Source organism: Pezoporus wallicus, unplaced genomic scaffold (genome assembly GCF_028554395.1).
Source record: "Pezoporus wallicus isolate ANWC-B61680 ecotype Strahan unplaced genomic scaffold, APGP_CSIRO_Pwel_v1 contig_5958, whole genome shotgun sequence".
NCBI lineage: Eukaryota > Metazoa > Chordata > Aves > Psittaciformes > Psittacidae > Pezoporus > Pezoporus wallicus.
The window spans coordinates 127,481-145,014 of record NW_026638491.1 but is presented as its reverse complement, the minus strand read 5'-3'; the positions used below and the strand labels follow the sequence as shown (position 1 = coordinate 145,014).

The 17,534-nt window shown below is 40.5% G+C and overlaps 1 protein-coding gene across 2 annotated transcripts in view; it reads right to left on the bottom strand.

Moving 5' to 3' along the window:
* FAR1 (fatty acyl-CoA reductase 1) overlaps positions 1-17,243 on the bottom strand; it is a 32,161-nt gene extending 14,918 nt beyond the window's left edge. Inside the window, exons 1-4 of one of the 2 annotated variants that reach the window (XM_057410897.1) lie at positions 17,174-17,243; positions 5,610-5,804; positions 2,790-2,965; positions 823-1,002 (exon numbers count right to left, since the gene is read on the bottom strand). In XM_057410897.1, the coding sequence (XP_057266880.1) occupies positions 823-1,002; positions 2,790-2,965; positions 5,610-5,804; positions 17,174-17,236 (614 nt within the window). In that variant the 5' untranslated portion in view covers positions 17,237-17,243. Of the gene's footprint in view, positions 1-822; positions 1,003-2,789; positions 2,966-5,609; positions 5,805-7,183; positions 7,301-17,173 lie in introns of those variants that run through there. The other variant, XM_057410896.1, reaches the window with a different exon arrangement.
* Positions 17,244-17,534: the final 291 nt, after the last annotated feature.

Genomic DNA, 17,534 nt, shown 5'->3' with positions numbered 1-17,534 from the left:
CCCAATTCATTCAGCATTTTGTACTTAAAACTGCAACAACATTGTCATAGCACACAAGCACAACAGAGATGGGCCTCTAACTACTGCTACTTTGGTGCTCTCTACTTCAAAACAGGCTTGGATTTTATCTGCCTCAGTCACCCAAAATCTTAATTACATAAATGGAATTTAGCCAACTTTGTTATTCACCAGTGCTCTCTTATAATCAAAGATGACATGCAGACTACCTCATGATATGAGCTGGGCTAGGAAGAGGGGTAGAAAAACCCAGAAAGGGACACAACAGATCTGTTTCTATGTGTTTCAGTCAGCTGTTGGCTACAGATCACTCTCCTGTAAGTTTAGAAAAGCCCCCCCTCCTTGCCATGGGTTCTAAAATAGAGACAGCTGTCCAAACCCAAACCAACCAGTTTTAGTTAGCCTGCTTATGAAGAGAAAATAAAAAAATTCTCATTCAAAAGTGTATATAAAGTCAACATTATAAAAAAAAAAAGAAAAATAAGGTGGTTGGTTCAACATGCATTCTAGGTAGTAGCTCATTTGCTTTTAATGTTAGTGCTCTTCCATCTGTAATAGCAAGCTAAAAGATATTTACTTTTTTATTAGTTCCTTTTAATTTCACACTTCTCTTACAAGGAATGGACAATAAAACCTTAAACCATCTCCTTAACAGAAAACAGAAGCGTCAGCCATGCTGCCAGACTTACAGGTCAGTGTAAGCGGATTTAGTCTTTCAGGTTCCTAAGCACCTTTTAGTACTTCATTACTAGGAAACAAGTTGTTACAGATTACTGCAATAGCTTCATAAAATGCAACACATACTCAAGAGAATCCATCAGTTTCCTGGGATCAACAGGAGGTGGATATACTACTTCCTCAATCTGTTTTCGATTGCAATATGCATACGCAGTTGAAACATGTATGAACACCTCCAGAGTCTTCATTCGCTGTGCCAAGAAGAGGAGCTCTTGTGTGGCAGTCACATTTAACTTAACAGCATCTCTGTTGATTAAACAGAAACTTGATTAGCAGAGTGCAAGACAAAAAACAAGCCACAAAAGCTCGACTACTCAATTCACTCCTAAATGCCTCAGTGATGGGTAAATAAAATATTCCTAAATACACCCTCCCCAAAAAAGCAGTACGGACAGCATCCTAACCCTCTTAGAACAACATGCTACACAGCCTTACCTAGAGCATCTCTAAATATTTAGTATTACTTTCCCGAGTTTTACCCTGGTTTCTTCACACTCAAATACCAGACTGGGACAGTCAGCATACCTTTGATTCTCCTCAAGCTAAATCCTAATTCTAAATGGGAACAATGCAATGAATCACCCAGCTGCCATAAGATGCACCTCAACTTCCTAGATCGAGAAAAGAACCGCACTTTCACCCTCCAACTTCACAACTTTTTATTAAAATAGAATACTTAAGGACACTGTAGAAGAATAGGCATTTCCCTACAATCCCCACCAGAACACAGCTTACTGATTAACTACTATGATTATTTTATATAATTCAGATATCCTTTCCAGCATTTAAAACTTACTATGGGAGCTAGTTGTCTTGTATACACTTTACTAATCCAATAAGCTTTAATAAAACTTTATTGGCTGTATTCTCAAAGTCTCTACAACAAAGTGTTACATAAAAAAAAAAAAAACAACAACAAAACCCAAACACAAAACAACCCACAAAAACACTCTTGATCCCCCAAATAAGCATTAAGTCTGATTTAATACACTATTACTGAAGCACTGGAGTGACAGGAGAAGGAGGCCACTATTCCAAAGCAGTTAGTATAAATGGAAAATATTACATCTAAATGAAATGGGGAGGAGAGGTATTTTGAGGCTTTTTGGTTGGGTTTTTTCTTTTTACCCTCCTTCATCTGTTTGGGGTTTTTTTAGATAAAAGTATTGTTCTCAGCCTTCACTGCCTCTTTCAAGAGGTCAAAGGAAGGCATGCATAATCAGTATGCACCACTTCAGGATAAACAAGTACACAGCAATTACAAATTGGGAGAATTTGTACTTCAGCATACAGTTTTGCCCAAAAGTCATCCTCTGAAATGTGCATTCCCCTTCTGATGAGGTAATTTAAAGGAATACTTTGCATTCCCTTTCACACATTAGGAAAAAAGCTCTAATATTACCAGTTTGCACAGCACATATAGCTACAGCTTGTTTGCATCCTTTCTAACCATCCTAGATATCAGAGCAACACATGATGTAAGGAAGACTCAGAATAGCAACATGTTCCTTAGTCCCTTCAACAGCTTCCCTTCAAAATGACTGAAAGTCAGGCAATGGGATTTAGTTTAAAAGAAAAAAAAAAACAACCAAAAAACCAAGCCACCAAATAAACCACACACACCAAACCAACCCAACCACACAAAACCTAGAGGGGCTGTAGCAACTAAATAAAATACTCTTGTAGTTTTGCTAAGTCATAATAATGGATTTGGCTTTTTGCCTACAGCTTTAAAGAGATAAGAACTTTTCCAAGTTGAATAGAGTAATTCTAACCTCTGGCAAAAAAGGTCTTATAATATGCCTCCACCTTCCTAAGAAGAAAAACTGAAAACCTAAAAGCTTAAGATAAGTTTTGAGGAAAAGATTATTACTTTAAGGGGCATCATGGAATTGACCAAATACACAAATACCAGAATACATAAAGTAGCCTGATAGGCTGAGTATTTGCAAGATTATGTAGACACCTGATTTACCCCCTCCTTTGAGCACAATTGATTTACCAGAACAGAGGCTACAGAACTTTAGACTCACCTTAGTGTTTCATTGAATCTGACTGTAGCAGCGCAATGAAATATAATATTAATGCATTCTATAAGTTCTTCCTTGATTGGTTCACTGAGGTCCAGTTCAGGCTGTGTAAGATCACTCTCAATTACAATTATTTTTGCTCTGAAGTCTGGTTGCTCATCTCTCAACCTGTCGAAGAGCTGTCAAACAAAAGGAGTAAAAAATTCAAACTAATAGGGTGAAGAGATACACATTTCATTTCAGTTCGGAAACACTATTTGCCTACAGAGTTATACCATCGTATTTCTCAAGATATACAGGAAATTAGAAAAGAGCATTAGGAATATTGCTATGTTACCGACTTCTATGGACATAATCAGTGATGAAGTTATGCTTCTAACCCAAACTATTCTGTGATTCTACCTTACAACTTCCAGTCCACACTCTTTCACTTGGTAACTTATTCTCTTAGCAAGTTTTAACTCAGGTGTTTTACTTCTCAGTTCTGCATTACAGTTGAATATAGAATCATAGAAGAGTTAGGGTTGGAAAGGACCTTAAGATCATCTAGCTCCAACCCCCCTACCATGGGCAGGGACACCTCACACTAAACTGTGTCGCACAAAGCTCTGTCCAACCTGGCCTTGAACACCTCCAGGGATGGAGCACTCACAACTTCCCTGGGCAGTCCATTCCAGTGCCTCACCCCCTCTCAGTAAAGAACTTCTTCCTTATACCCAATCTAAACTTCCCCTGTTTAAGTTTTAACCCATTACCCCTTGTCCTATCACTACAGTCCCTCATGAAGAGTCCCTCTCCAGCATCCTTATAAGCCCCCTTCAGAGGCAGAAGGGCTGCTATGAGGTCTCCACACAGCCTTCCCTTCTCCAGGCTGAACAGCCCCAACTTTCTCAGACTATCTTCATATGGGAGGTGCTCCAGTCCCCTGATCATCCTCATGGCCCTCCTCTGGATTTCTTCCAACAGTTCCATGTCCTTTTTATGTTGAGGACACCAGAACTGCACACAATACTCCAGGTGAGGTCTCACAAGAGCAGAGTAGAGGGGCAGGATCACCTCCTTTGCTCCTTTTGATGCAGCCCAGGATACGGCTGGCTTTCTGGGCTGCAATCACACACTGAAGCCGGCTCATGTTCATTTTCTCATCAACCAACACCCCCAAATCCTTCTCTGCAGGGCTGCTCTGAATCTCTTCTCTGCCCAACCTGTAGCTGTGCCTGGGATTGCTCCAACCCAGGTGTAGGACCTTGCACTTGGCATGGTTAAACTTCATGAGGTTGGCATCAGCCCACCTCACAAGCATGTCAGGGTCCCTCTGGATGGCATTCCTTCCCTCCAGCACATCAAACGAACCATACAGCTTGGTGTCATCAGCAAGCTTGCTGAGGGTGCGCTCAATCCCACTGTCCATGTTAGCGACGAAGATGTTGAACAAGACCGGTCCCAACACCAATCCCTGAGGGACACCACTCGTTACTGGTCTCCAGCTGGACATTGAGCCATTGACCACAACTCTGTGTGCAGCCATCCAGCCAGGTCTTTATCCACCAAGTGTTCCATCCATCAAATTGATGCCTCTCCAATTTAGAGACAAGGATGTCTTGTGGGACAGTGTCGAATGCTTTGCACAAGTTCAGGTAGATGACATCAACTGCTCTACCCCTGTCCATCAGTTCTGTAGCCCCATCACAGAAGGCCACCAAATTGGTCAGGCAGGATTTCTCCTTAGTGAAGCCATGCTGGCTGTCACCAAACCTTGTTGTTTTTCATGTCCCTTAGCATGCCTTCCAGGAGAATCTGCTCCAAGATTTTGACAGGCACAGAGGTGAGACTGACTGGTCTGTAATTCCCTGGCTCATCCATTTTCCCCTTCTTGAAAATGGGGGTTACATTTCCCTTTTTCCAGTCATTGGGAACTTCACCTGACTGCTACGATTTTTCAAATATGATGGACAGTGGCTTGTCAGCTTCATTTGCCAGCTCCTTCAGGACCCGCAGATGGATTTCCTCAGGTCCCATGGACTTATACACATTCAGGTTCTTAAGATGGTCTCGAACCAGATCCTCTCCTACAGTGGGCCCAAGGTCTTCATTCTCACAGTCCCTGCGTCTGCCTTCCAAAACTTGGGTGGTGTGGTCAGAGCATTTGTCAGTGAAGACTGAGACAAAGAAGTCATTCCAAACCTCAGCCTTCTCCAAATCCAGGGTAGCCAGTTCTTCTGATAGCTTCTGGAGAGGGACCACATTGTCCCTAGTCTGTCTTTTATTTGCAATGTAATTATAGAATCCCTTAGTTATCTTTCACATCCCTAGCCAAGTTTAATTCTAACTGGGCCTTAGCTTTCATCCCTAGCTTCCCAGGCAACATCCCTGTATTCGTCCCAGGCCACCTGTCCTTGCTTCCACCTTTTATAAGCCTCTTTTTTCCTTCAAAGTTTCCTCAGCAGCTCCTTATCTATCCAAGGAGGTCACCTGGTCCTCCTGCTGCACTTCCTTCTAGTTGGGATGCAACATTCCTGAGCTTGTAGCAGGGGATACTTGAATATCAACTAACAGTCTTGGGCCTCCCTGCCCTCTAGGGCTATTTCCCATCCTCCACCTAAATTAAATACAGGATAATTTTCACTACTGTCTTTGCTAGAGGCTAACAGCTTGAAAAACAGCTATGAAAGCACTTCCAGGTCTTGGATTGTATATTTGTTAGAACAATAACAAAGACAAATATTCAAAAACAGTATTTTACCTTAGACAAAGCAAAGTTGTTCTCAAAATGAAATGAGAGCATGGAAAAGGACAAAAATGTACTTTGAGAATGACACATACCTTACAGCTCGTAATTTCTTCTACTCGCGCTTCAGCTGTCTGCCCTGCTTTGGGTCTTATCAAGACATACACTGCTTTCACTTTAGGACAGGATCTGAGCAGCTTTTCCAGAAGCACTTTTCCCATGAAGCCTGTAGCTCCTGTCAGGAGGATGTTCTTTCCTTCATAGTATTTGGGGATGGAAACCATTATGACCTTAATAAAAGTTTATATATATTAAAAAAAAGGATATTAAAGAACTTCTAAGAATTCAGATTTGCAAAAGATATAAGTAAGTGACACAGATGCAAACACCCAACCTCACACCTGAAAGAAATGCTTAACAGCTTTTTTTTTTCCTTCCCTAACCTACAACTAGTATTTTAAGATGTCTTTTTTGCATTCAAAGAGAAGTTCCACAGGGTCACTACAGTCATCCCAGATCTTCTTGCAAGCTGCTCCTCTTAAGAGCGTTTTAGGGAATTAGACACCCACTCAGTCTAGGAAAATATCACAACTTCAGTCTGTTTTTACCTCTTTACCACTTTAAGTGGCCGCTCCACATAAACCAAAGGTCATATCAGTAAAATGTAATCACAAGCAGATACTTCAAATACATTGACAGAAGACAGCGAGTGAGGCACCTGCCAATTGCTGGCCGTGGTATTTTGCCTGTGTCAGCAAAGTTCCCTGTCAGTATTAGGCTGAGCCTTCTTACAAATTAGATTAGACCAAGGAGGAGGTACAGTTAGTTGCTTTCTATGAGATCTGATGGTTCTATACTGATTAGAAAAAACCACCATGCAGTTCCACAGATGATACTGGTTTCCAACCTAGTCATCAATTAAGTCTGCTAGGTTTTCCCTGCCAAGTAAGGGATTCAAAGTCTCACACAATCTGAGTTTGACACAAATACACCTCCTAATAAAACGTTTGTTACTCAGATTTGTTACTCAAATTCAGCACAAAGCTCAGAAGTGTTACAGGTTTTGCTTAAGTTAACTACAAGAATTTTCATTTCTTTCCCCTACCTTAATCAACCACTTGGATATTATGTCCAATTCTACTGGAAACAAAGACTTTCTAAGCATAAACATGCTGCTATTTCTCACACTAATGCAGACTTTGGACCTTGACCTTTAAGTCCTTTAGAACTAAACCTGTGCCTCAGACCAAATTAAATCCATTCTAGTAAGTAAAATATACCAATTTTTACTATAACCCACAAGCAGCTTACTTTCACTGTAATAGACTGTAGCCTATGAATATACTTCCGCCATGCTTTACAAATCTGTCTAGACTTAAGACTGATGTACTGAAAGTCTCACCACAGTCTCCTATAGCAGATCCCCAAGCAACACATTACTGAAAGCACTACCAAGAGAGGCTTATTCCATAAAACCATGATACTAAGAAAACCCAGAAAAATGAGTCCCCTTAAAACAGATGAGTAGCATTTCTTAAGAATTACAAAACTGAATATCTAAACAGGAAGAGAGCCTTTCTTCATATACTACCCAAGAAGAAAAAGAAATGCAGCTTCCAAATATGGTTAGTTGTTTTGAAATGGCAGCCTATTGCAAGCAGGAACTTACCAGGGGATACACAGGATTTATGTTAGCAGTAAAGAACCACAGGCTTAATTTGCATTTTTTGCCTGAAAAGTAAGTAAAAGTCTTTGGAACATTTGTCAACATCTCAGGTACCAATCATATTAAAGTAATTGGGCTGTGCTTTTTGTGTGCTTGTACCATAACAAAGCCTCTGAACAAGTTCTAAATGATTCTTTGCCAGAAAGAAGTCATCACCTGCACAAGCTCCCATTTCAGGATTTGGGGTACAAAGTCTTACATTTTTTGGTCCAACACACTGAATATTTTGACTTCCTTCTTTGACAACATTAGCTCCCAAATTTATTAGTGAAGCACCTAAAAACTGATAATGCGATACAGTTCCAAGTTAAGAAAAGAACAAGCATACCATCTAAATCGGCCACAATATATCATCCAAAATGGTTTCTCTGAAGGTTGATAAGATTTAGAGATGGATGGAGGGGAAAAAAGCTGTTTACCTTAAACCACTTTCACCACATACTTAAGACTTTAATGTAAATTTCAAAGCACACCTTCTGCAATAAAGCACAGAGAGCAAGATACAGCATGCTTACGAGTCATTTTTTCCTGTTCAATGTAAGATACAGCCCTGTGTATCAGATACAGACCCTGTGGTTCTTAAAGTCACAATTAACGCCCTCTGCTTATTCACATACGTCCTCCCTGTAACTTCCATTTTCTGAAACTTTGCATAGACCATTCAACTTCATTTCCTCCTAAAAACGTGCATGCTAGCTCCCACATAGAGGATAGGACCACTGTTCCCTCAAAAGAGGGAGAACTCATGCAATCATTACTGCACTGGTTTTGTAACCAAGATTCAGTTTTGTTACAGTTATTACATAATCTTGTCACTAATTTACCTGCTTAGCCATAATTCATATTTGTTACCCCTTAAGACTATGACACTATTTTGCACAAGTTCGCTAGCCCTTCTTCAAAGGAAAGATTAATACTACTTCTGACATAATACTGTGTCCTCAGTCTGCAAACCCATTCACGTGGACAGTCTTTGGCTACGGAAACACAGGAACCTTGCCACAACACCCAGTACATGTGCTACAGGCCAACATCTGTTTCTAGAAGTCAAAAAAATGAAAGTAGTTATGCTGTCAGTGGAAATATCTGTGTTGCTATGGTCCAGCTTTTCAGCTGAAAAATCTGACAGTATTTAGGGTCAAAAGATATAAACAAAACAGCTAGAAGAGATCAGTCATTCTTCTGAAACTTTTACAGAATGATAGACTTACAAAATGTCCAGATCAAAAGCTATGGTAATGTACAATGATGAAATGGGTTCAGTTAAACACAAACATACACAGCGAACTTATGTTCACATTAGAGTGGCAGCAACACCTACATCATAGACAAAAAGGTTTCCTTTGAGAAACAAAACACCAATTCCCTTTACCCTGGTCTGCAACAACTAACCTCTGGTAGACTTTATTCATAGCAATTTTCCATACTAATTTTATGTTCTACTTCCATTCCTGTAGAAGATTCTAGCTAGAAAACAGAATTGGAGACCCTGTCAGATATATACATTGCTGCCAAGGTTACAGCAACAAACACTTGGATTATGAGGGGTTTGCCTAGCAGCACCAAGTGTGAATCAAGGACGAAAACAACGCATGGAATCTAGGTGTGAACAAAGTCTGAAATCAGCACCCTGTGTTTCTAGCAGTGGAAAAAAAAAAAACAAAACCAATCTCAATTGAAGAAAAAGGAAAGAATGTTCCCATTCTCCACCTATCTTTCCCTGCCTTCTCTAAGAAGGCAGCTCCACATGCCAGGTAGCATAGCATTGCTGGCAACCCCTTATTTCAAACTCAGAAGGGACTTATTTTACAGGTACAGCATACTAACTGTGTTAACTTTTCAAGTTCTTTATTGAGGCAAATTACCAAAGAACTACTTCATAATTGTGTTTAAAGAAGTTAAACAAATGTCAAAGGTCAAACTAAATTTCCACTAGGAACTACATTTAACACATAACAGGTTGAGTAAGTCCAGAAATAAAGACCTACCTACAGTAAAATCAAATTTAGCTTTTGAAGGTTGATGTTTAAGTGTCAGCAATTGTTTTATCTAGTTTTGGAGTGCATCTTTTTGCATGTTTGCAACAGCTGAGTTGTAGCTATTAACCAGCAATACGTATTTCCGCTAGCTATCCAATGTCTTGCTAACAGCTGTCTCTTCAAACATTCACACAGGTAACTCTTAGCAATCACAAAATTGTCTGGAATAGAATATCTGAATCCCTATACCATAGCTACTTCTTTGACCTAGCAAATAGTAACTGCCATGAAAAAAGAAATTTGACAGTAGAATGAATTAACAGAAGTTCTGTAAAGGATTCTTGCTCCAGAAGAGGGATAACTGAAACTACCAGATTAGGGATAAACAGCCTTTGGTAGAGGAAGCTTCTATTAAGCAGCTATAGAGAAACTGATGCTAGTTACCTCTGAATTCACAGGTTCAGGGCTAAATCAACAATGACACTCATAAGATACAGCTTATTTGAAGGCTGCTGTCCTTTGATAAAATCAAGAGTTCTTAAGAACTTGACTAAACAACAAAAAACACCCCAACACAAAAACCAGCCCACAACCAAAAAAAAAACCCCACACTCTAGGATCTTAGCCAACATTCTGCATCTTGTAAGAAATTCTAGTGTTCAAAGCTGAGCAAGTGCTATTATGGAGCAAACAACAGTAGCTCTGTTTGCCTTCAGAGCTACTGCAGCAATATTTAACTCATTGCTTCAGAGGTCCAAATCTCAAAACAGAGATAATTCTGCTTTTAAAAAGGAAAAAGACCAATTTTCAGATTTGTCCAAACACAAATCAAGATGCTTAAAGATTTGCTTTCCAAGTGCCAGGAAAGCCTGCTGCAGTTCTATTGCATGCTTAAATGCTAACTCCAGCAACTAGAAAGAATGAGTATATCTCCTTGTTAGAGATTAAATGGTCTGGTTTCTATTTTATCACTAACAAACATTAGGTCAACAAGATGCTCCCTCCCAATTCAATCATTTGCAACTACCACTCACAGGAAACAGAAAACATGTATTTCCCAATCTCTCAAGCATCAGCAGTAAGCCACAAAGTTCTGCAAAAATACAATCTGACACACCAGTTTCCCCCTCTCCTTCCACCAGCTTCAACCTAGTACTAGCAGCAATACAACAAAAAAAGTCTAAACAGCAGAAGAAACATTTATGTATATTCAGGAGATGAAATCCATCTAGACACCAAACCTGAATGAATCACAGGTGGTGGCTTGTTTGTTTTAAACATCACACAGGCACACATCCACACCAGACAAAAATCATTATAGAAGTCCCTCATACAGAGCTTCAATTGCCACATTACATGGACACTACAGCAAACAGAAAAAGAAGAAAAAAAATATATATATAAGAACTGGAGAGATTGAAGAATTCAGGCAACAAAGGAAGTAACCTTTAACTCATCTAAACAAGGTTACTGCCAGAAAGTCAAGCCTGGGTCATATCATGTCCGATTTTGTTTTGATGCCTTGTTTCCACAAAAGTAAATCGATGAATGCTATCAGTAGAACATCCACATTTTCAACCACCACAAGGGTCAATGATCTGCCCTATTTGGACAATACCTATTCAGCATATCACCAAAAGATGATTGTTTGTCTTCACGGTCCAAGGTTATATCCATTGAGAAACCTTATCTACAAAAGATACCATTTTACAAGATGTGTAGAGACTGAAATGATTCAACAGAGTATTTCCTGCTCTAAACTGCTTTTGGTGTAAGTTAACCTTAAAGCATACCTATTCCGAACTTGACAATCGCATGAAAGATTTGGGAATCTTCCCACATCTAGCAGAAAGACAAGCTTATCCATGTTTCATCTACATTCTTATCTACTCTTTGCAAGGTCATTTTCCTTACTACCTGTAAAACACAGTTCCCCTGCAAGACAAACCTCCTCAGAAAATTCAACACACCTCCAGGAGCTGGAAAACACATTGCCAGGTTTGGAAGCTACTCAGAACAACCAAGCTCTGAAGAACAATCAAAGCAAGTCCACTAATTTATTAGCTAGCCAGACTTTGGCTTATGCCAGTTAGTACACCAGACACAAGTGTCGCACTACACACTTTCTAGACAACTAACTACAGTGTATTCAGGGTTATAGCAAGTTCTCACATGTATACCTGCATGCTTGTAGAGATCATTGATAAAGACAAGTGAAACACAACAAAACTAAATCAATCTGAAAGATTATACCCAAGTCATCACAACAGTAGTATAAATACCACCAGAAGACCCAAAGCTGTATGTGGAATATGGCCAACACTCAGTATATTAAGAGAATTTTTTAAAACTAACAACAGACTTTTAAAACTATATTCTTCAATCTTGAAGATGTTCAGTGAGATTACTACCAATGAAAAGATTTGTCCACTTTAAGTCACATCTATTCAAACACAATACCAGGTCGAGTAACTAATAAAACCCAAAAAAAAACCTGTTCTCACTATTCTTACCACTGAAACAAGCCAGAAAGTCAAAAAAAAAAAAGAGATAAAAAACAACAAAACAACAACCTTGCAGTAGGCTCCAGTTACATTACTTCTGTATATAATACTATCTCTGGCAGTCTATACATTCAAGTTGGGGAGCATTATCAAATTCAACTGAGACTTAACTAATACTGCATATTAACTATTTAACAGCACTAGAGCATTTTGATACCAAAACCTAGACTGACGGCAGAAGTTGTTCTGTAACCTCCTTTAAGACCAAAATGACAATACCAAAGTACCGTATTCACTCAACTGCTTTAAGAAGATGGTGAATTTGGAGCAACTAACCCATGACTACCCAATAATTTATTAGCAGAATACAGCCCAACCCAGAAACTATTTCATTTGCCATTTGAAGACACCCTTGTGAAAGTAAGATACTTTGAAGTCAGAGCTGCACCTGAAATCATGGTGTCTTTAACCTTTTCTAATCCTTTAGTCTTACTGAGGGGAACCTGACTCAGTGTGAGCCACTGACAAGTTGATCCCAGTAGAACTTTGTTATTAGAGGTACTCAGTGAATGTGGCTACACAGATACTTCTTACATACATGTTCAGACACGCTCTTTCAGCCAAAATTGATAAACTGATTTTACTACAGATCGCAATTCACTTACGCTTCTACCCTGAGACATTCTGTTCCAGATGACTTAACATTGCTTTTGAGTAGTAAGTCATCTGTTCTCGAAGTACTAGAGCAGCCCCTTGCTTTACCGTAATTACATGCCTTCCACAGTAAGTCCCTCCTCTGAAAACGAACTAATACAAAGTAAAAGGATATTAGCATCCCTTTGTATTAGGTTATGAGTTGACATTTTTCTGAATTTTTACTGTTCAAACTTAGTCTTAAGCGCACACTGGGGGAAATAAAAAAAAAAAATCTCTTTTGGTGTAATTAATCTGATTTCTCCAAGCAGCACAGAAACAGTTCAGAAATTAAGCTATTATAGCAAAGCCACATACCACACAAGAACGTTCACTATACTCCATCCCCATTTCATGGGAAAACATGTTTAACACATATCCAGACAGCTCTCAAACACATTTAAGATAACAAGAAGCAGGCAGATTCAAGATTTGCTGAATAGGATCACAGTTCCAGATCATTTTATCCAAGTTAATTAGAAATCTGCATTTGAAAACTCACCTGTGCTTTTAGTTATGAAAGGACAAAATAAAGCTTCACTGTTTATCAAGGCAGCTACATAAACCATGACACGAATTAACCCTGAAAGGAGAACAAAACCTGGTTGAAGATCTTACCTACAACATAATGCAGAGAGGAACACAGTTGGCTACTGCGTAAACTGCTGAAGCGATAAAAATCACTCAACTCTTATTCACTGTATTAAGTCAAAGGCACCAATTCGGCCTTGACAGAGCATGCCAATATCCAGTCCAGGTTGCCACTTGAAAAAGCCTTAGCAGCAACAGCAGGATTATTCCTCCAGTTGTTACTGTGATATTGTCATTTTGCTGGGAGAGGAAAGCCAAAACCCAAGTGGAGGGAGGGGGTGGGGGGATGGGGAACAGCAAACATCCAAGTGGTTCATCATTTTTTCTAGTTTCACTGTTAAGACACAAATCTAGGTAATAAAAACCCAGATTCATGTCCCTCTCATTGATCAGACAGGACAAAGAGAGGTACCCAAAAACTGTACATGCAATTGCATTCTCTTTAAAACATCAGAAGGACAAAATAAGCCACCTGAACCAGTCTTTACTAGAATTGCCTTAGCATGTATGATTAAATTTAAGCATTTACAATCAAAATAATACAAAAAAAAAAAAAACAAACACCTCACCACAAGCATGCCCAAAACTCACATTTCTCCCTCGTTTTAAATTACATTGTTATGGAGTTAGAAGGCTTGAGCCACATTTTATGGCACATGTTAGTTACACAATGATTTTAAAATCCTAGGAATCAACACTTCCAGACTCCTACCATACTTGCCCATGCCTTTTACAACTGAAAAAGGCAATTCAAAATCAGCCTTGCTGATCCTCTCAGCTCCTCTAAACTAAAGAGTTTCTTAGCTAAAGACTTACAGGGAAGAAAAAAAAAAACAAACCAAAAACAAAAAAACACAACCCCCCCCCCCCCCCCCAAACACAAAAGAACCCATAATGCATATTTGACACATACACATGAATGCTTAATACTAACTTACTCACTATAATACTGTAACAAAATACCCAAATACCCCGGTTATATTTCCCCACATCCCAACTTCTAGTGCCACCACAGGAAAGGACACCTATAGTAAGCACAGTTACAGCTGGTGAGCTAATTGTTTGTCAGCTGTAAAAGTGTTAACTGTAATTTAAGAGGTCTAAATCTTAAGTCCTCCATAACTATAACCAAGAACTTGATGCCTTAATGTTTAAGTGAGCCACTTGAAAACTTCATGCAAAACTGCAAACAATACAGCTGCTTAACAGGGTGCAATTCAATGGCTTTCCAATGCAAATTGATACAGATATTTCCTCTCCCATTATGTTCCTGCAGAAATTACTGGTAATTCTTCTGAAACCTAAAAATAACTCATTTATCTGACAACTGCTCTATCAAGTTGTACTTGACTAACCACCTTCTTTAAAACAAAAAGAACCATCACCCACACACTTTCCACAAATGTAGGGGGAAAACAGTCAAAAAATAAAACCCCATTTTCACAATCTTCTTAACTTTAACAATAGCTTAAATACAGACAGTTAAAGCAAATTTTACTAACAGACTGCCAATCTGTCCTACAAACAGAACAGACAGAAGTGAATGTCAGTTAAGCAGGATGCCTAAAGCCTCTCTTGGAAGAGCAAAGGTATTCACTCCACTCCCGTAGCTGATACTGATGATGTAGATGCTGAAGGCTTCAATCTTAAGTCCTGTTTATGCTAATGAATGTTATTTAGATCTCTCAATTACGTCTATTGCACAAGAAGCCCTATAAATTTGCAAACATGAAGCTGAACGACATGGAAAAAGGTTGGCATAATGACACAGCTACCAAACGGCAGCTTAGCAAGATCTATTACACACAGCCTTTCTAACCACACCCTAAGAAAGAAAGTAACAAGTACATCAATAAAGTCACACATTCTTTGAGAAAGTTTGGAGAAAGCTGAAAAAAGGCAAAGGACATTTTACAAAAAGGGCATTACTATAAACCCTGGGTTGAAGACACTCAGAAGAAAAGGCAAATACCCTATTCAGGGAGGTGGTATTTATTAGCACAGCTTGCAGCTTCCAGACTTTAGAAGTGTTGAGGCTAAATAAAGAATAGCTGTAGGACTGTATTACTTCAAGGCTCAGAATTTGCAACTGGAAGAAACAATATGGACATATATGAAGATACTAATCAAGCCCAGCCATTAAATGATTACGTAAGGTAAGTCTTCCACCTATAGACAAAGTACCCAACTACCCAAGTACAAGTTTCGATGATACTGGTTCTGTTTCAGAAGATTTTGTTTGCTTGCTTTAGTTTTGCTGCTTCAGCTCTGCTTCCTGCAGACAAGTAACAGGCATACCATACTGAACACAGGCCCTCTTGCAAACACTATTTTGTGACAAAAGACAAAACCCCAAACGTGCATACAAAATACAGTTTCTAGCTGGAGAAGTTAGCCAAACCCAAAATCACTGCAATGATAAAGCTGTGTCCTCAGCAACATCTCTACATTCCCTAGCGCTTGATTAAACTTCCCAAACTGATGGATAACCGTTTTGCTGTACAGCCCTTCCAAGCACTGGAAGCACAGCGCTTGTGCAGAATTGTGAATTTCTACAAGAGCTAGAACTCAGGAAGATGATAAAGGACCCTTTGCTTTATAGCAGTCAGGAAGAGATTCAGTTTGGCTTTTCAGGAGCTAAGAGGTTCTATGGAGGGCGTGATTCTCCATCTGCAGGATTAATGTTAATAGAGGTATTTCAAGAGTCTATTACTTCAGCTGTAAAAGATCACTTCTCTTAAGCAGAAACATGGCTTGCTGTCAGGACTTGCACTGTGAAACCAACACTTGGTTAGTGTTAGAAACCACCTCTGGCTAGTAGATGTCCTGTACCTTTTCAAAGTCTGAGGCAATATAAATACCAAATAAAAATAACACCTTTTCTATTACAGATACAGTTCTGCTTCAATACTAACTTTTTATTGATGAGTATTGGCTGCTTAGGATAATGAAGATGTCAACAGGTTAGGGATTTTGTAGCTATAGGAAGGGAAAATATTGATAATTTCTAAAACATACCTCTACATTAGCCTATGTGACTGCCACACTGGGCTTTTACTGTTAAAACTGTCTCTAGCAAAACTCTGCTAGAGCTGCAGTCCAGCACAAGGTAAATAAATAAAGATTAAGCACTTGCAGCAAAAAGTTACACCTAGATTTGCATATTGCTTTATAATTCTGTAACAGCTAGGAGAAAAAAAAACCCAACACCTGCAAAGTCAACCTTTCATATCCGGTTGTGGGAGGGTTTTGATGGGGAAATGGTGGATTTTCAAGCCATCTATATTTGAGGAGGGCTCAAAAACAGGGTAGAAAAGCAGTGAAGATCCTGGAATTATATACCTAATATCCGGATTGCCAAAATAATGGTATGAATACACACACAAATTGGGGAAGTTGGGGGTCAAGAAATTCTAGCCTGCTACAATACAGTGGAATACAACTCCCACTAATAATGGAACAATGCTCCACTTCTACTTTAATTATTACTGAAGCTGTTATGAAAATATCAAAAACTTCCAGTAGCTAAAGCCATAGTAGGTTACATGTAATTAAGCGTAAGTAGGTTAAATCAAATTAACGTTTTTTATTTCCACGGGATTCAAGCTGGTTTCAATTACAAGTTTGCTACCTATCAGTACACCTCTGCGATTAGACACACTTTAAACTCCACTCAATGAACTCCTCCTGCAGACCCACGCGGCTCCTGCTCCACAAGGACTCCAAGCCCCCACCCAGAGTCACGGGCGGCTGCACACACCAAGAGCTACGACAGCTCTTAATCTACGATTTCCTGACGCACGGACCCATTGCACTGGGGCTCCTGCATAAAGAAACGGACCCCTTCGGTTCTCTTCCCTGCACATTCTCCTGCGCGGGAGAGAGAAACTTGTGGCCTTTTCTTGTAAGGCTATTCTCTGCGCTAGCCTCAACCATACAGGCTCTGGGAAAGGGGAAGTGCCGTGGGGATACGACCGGAGCTAGGGGAAGCCTGAGCTGCTCCGCAGGAAAAGCGGGCGAGCCGCTGCTCGGAAGAGGCCCATGCAGCGCCGCAGGGCGCAGAGGCGGGCGGCGAGGCAGGGCAGGGGCAGATGGGTGGTACGCCTGGAGCGAGGCCCCAAGGCAGGTGGAGCGGCTGGTGCGGACTCCGGGGCCTCCAGCCTCACCCACGCGAAGCGCAGCCCGGTGAGGCCCTGACGGCCGCTCGGTGCTCCCCCTCTGCCAAGCATCGATTTCTCCGCCCTGTAACGCGTCTGCGGCCTGGCGGTCTGCCCGTCACCACCCCACCTCAGAGCCCCGCGCTTCCAGCGAATGCGCCCCTCCTTCCCTCCCCCTCCGGCAGCCTCCCGAAAACGCACGACGGTGGCCGGCTCCCTCCGCGACCCCTCACGACCCGCAGGAGAGGATGGAGATAGAGCGGCTCAGCCCGAGCCGGCCTCGACTTCCCGCCGCAGCCCAGGCGGCCGTTACCTGCTCCAGGCGGCGTTTCCCTACTACCCGCTCCCCGCGCCGTACCCCGCTGCTCTG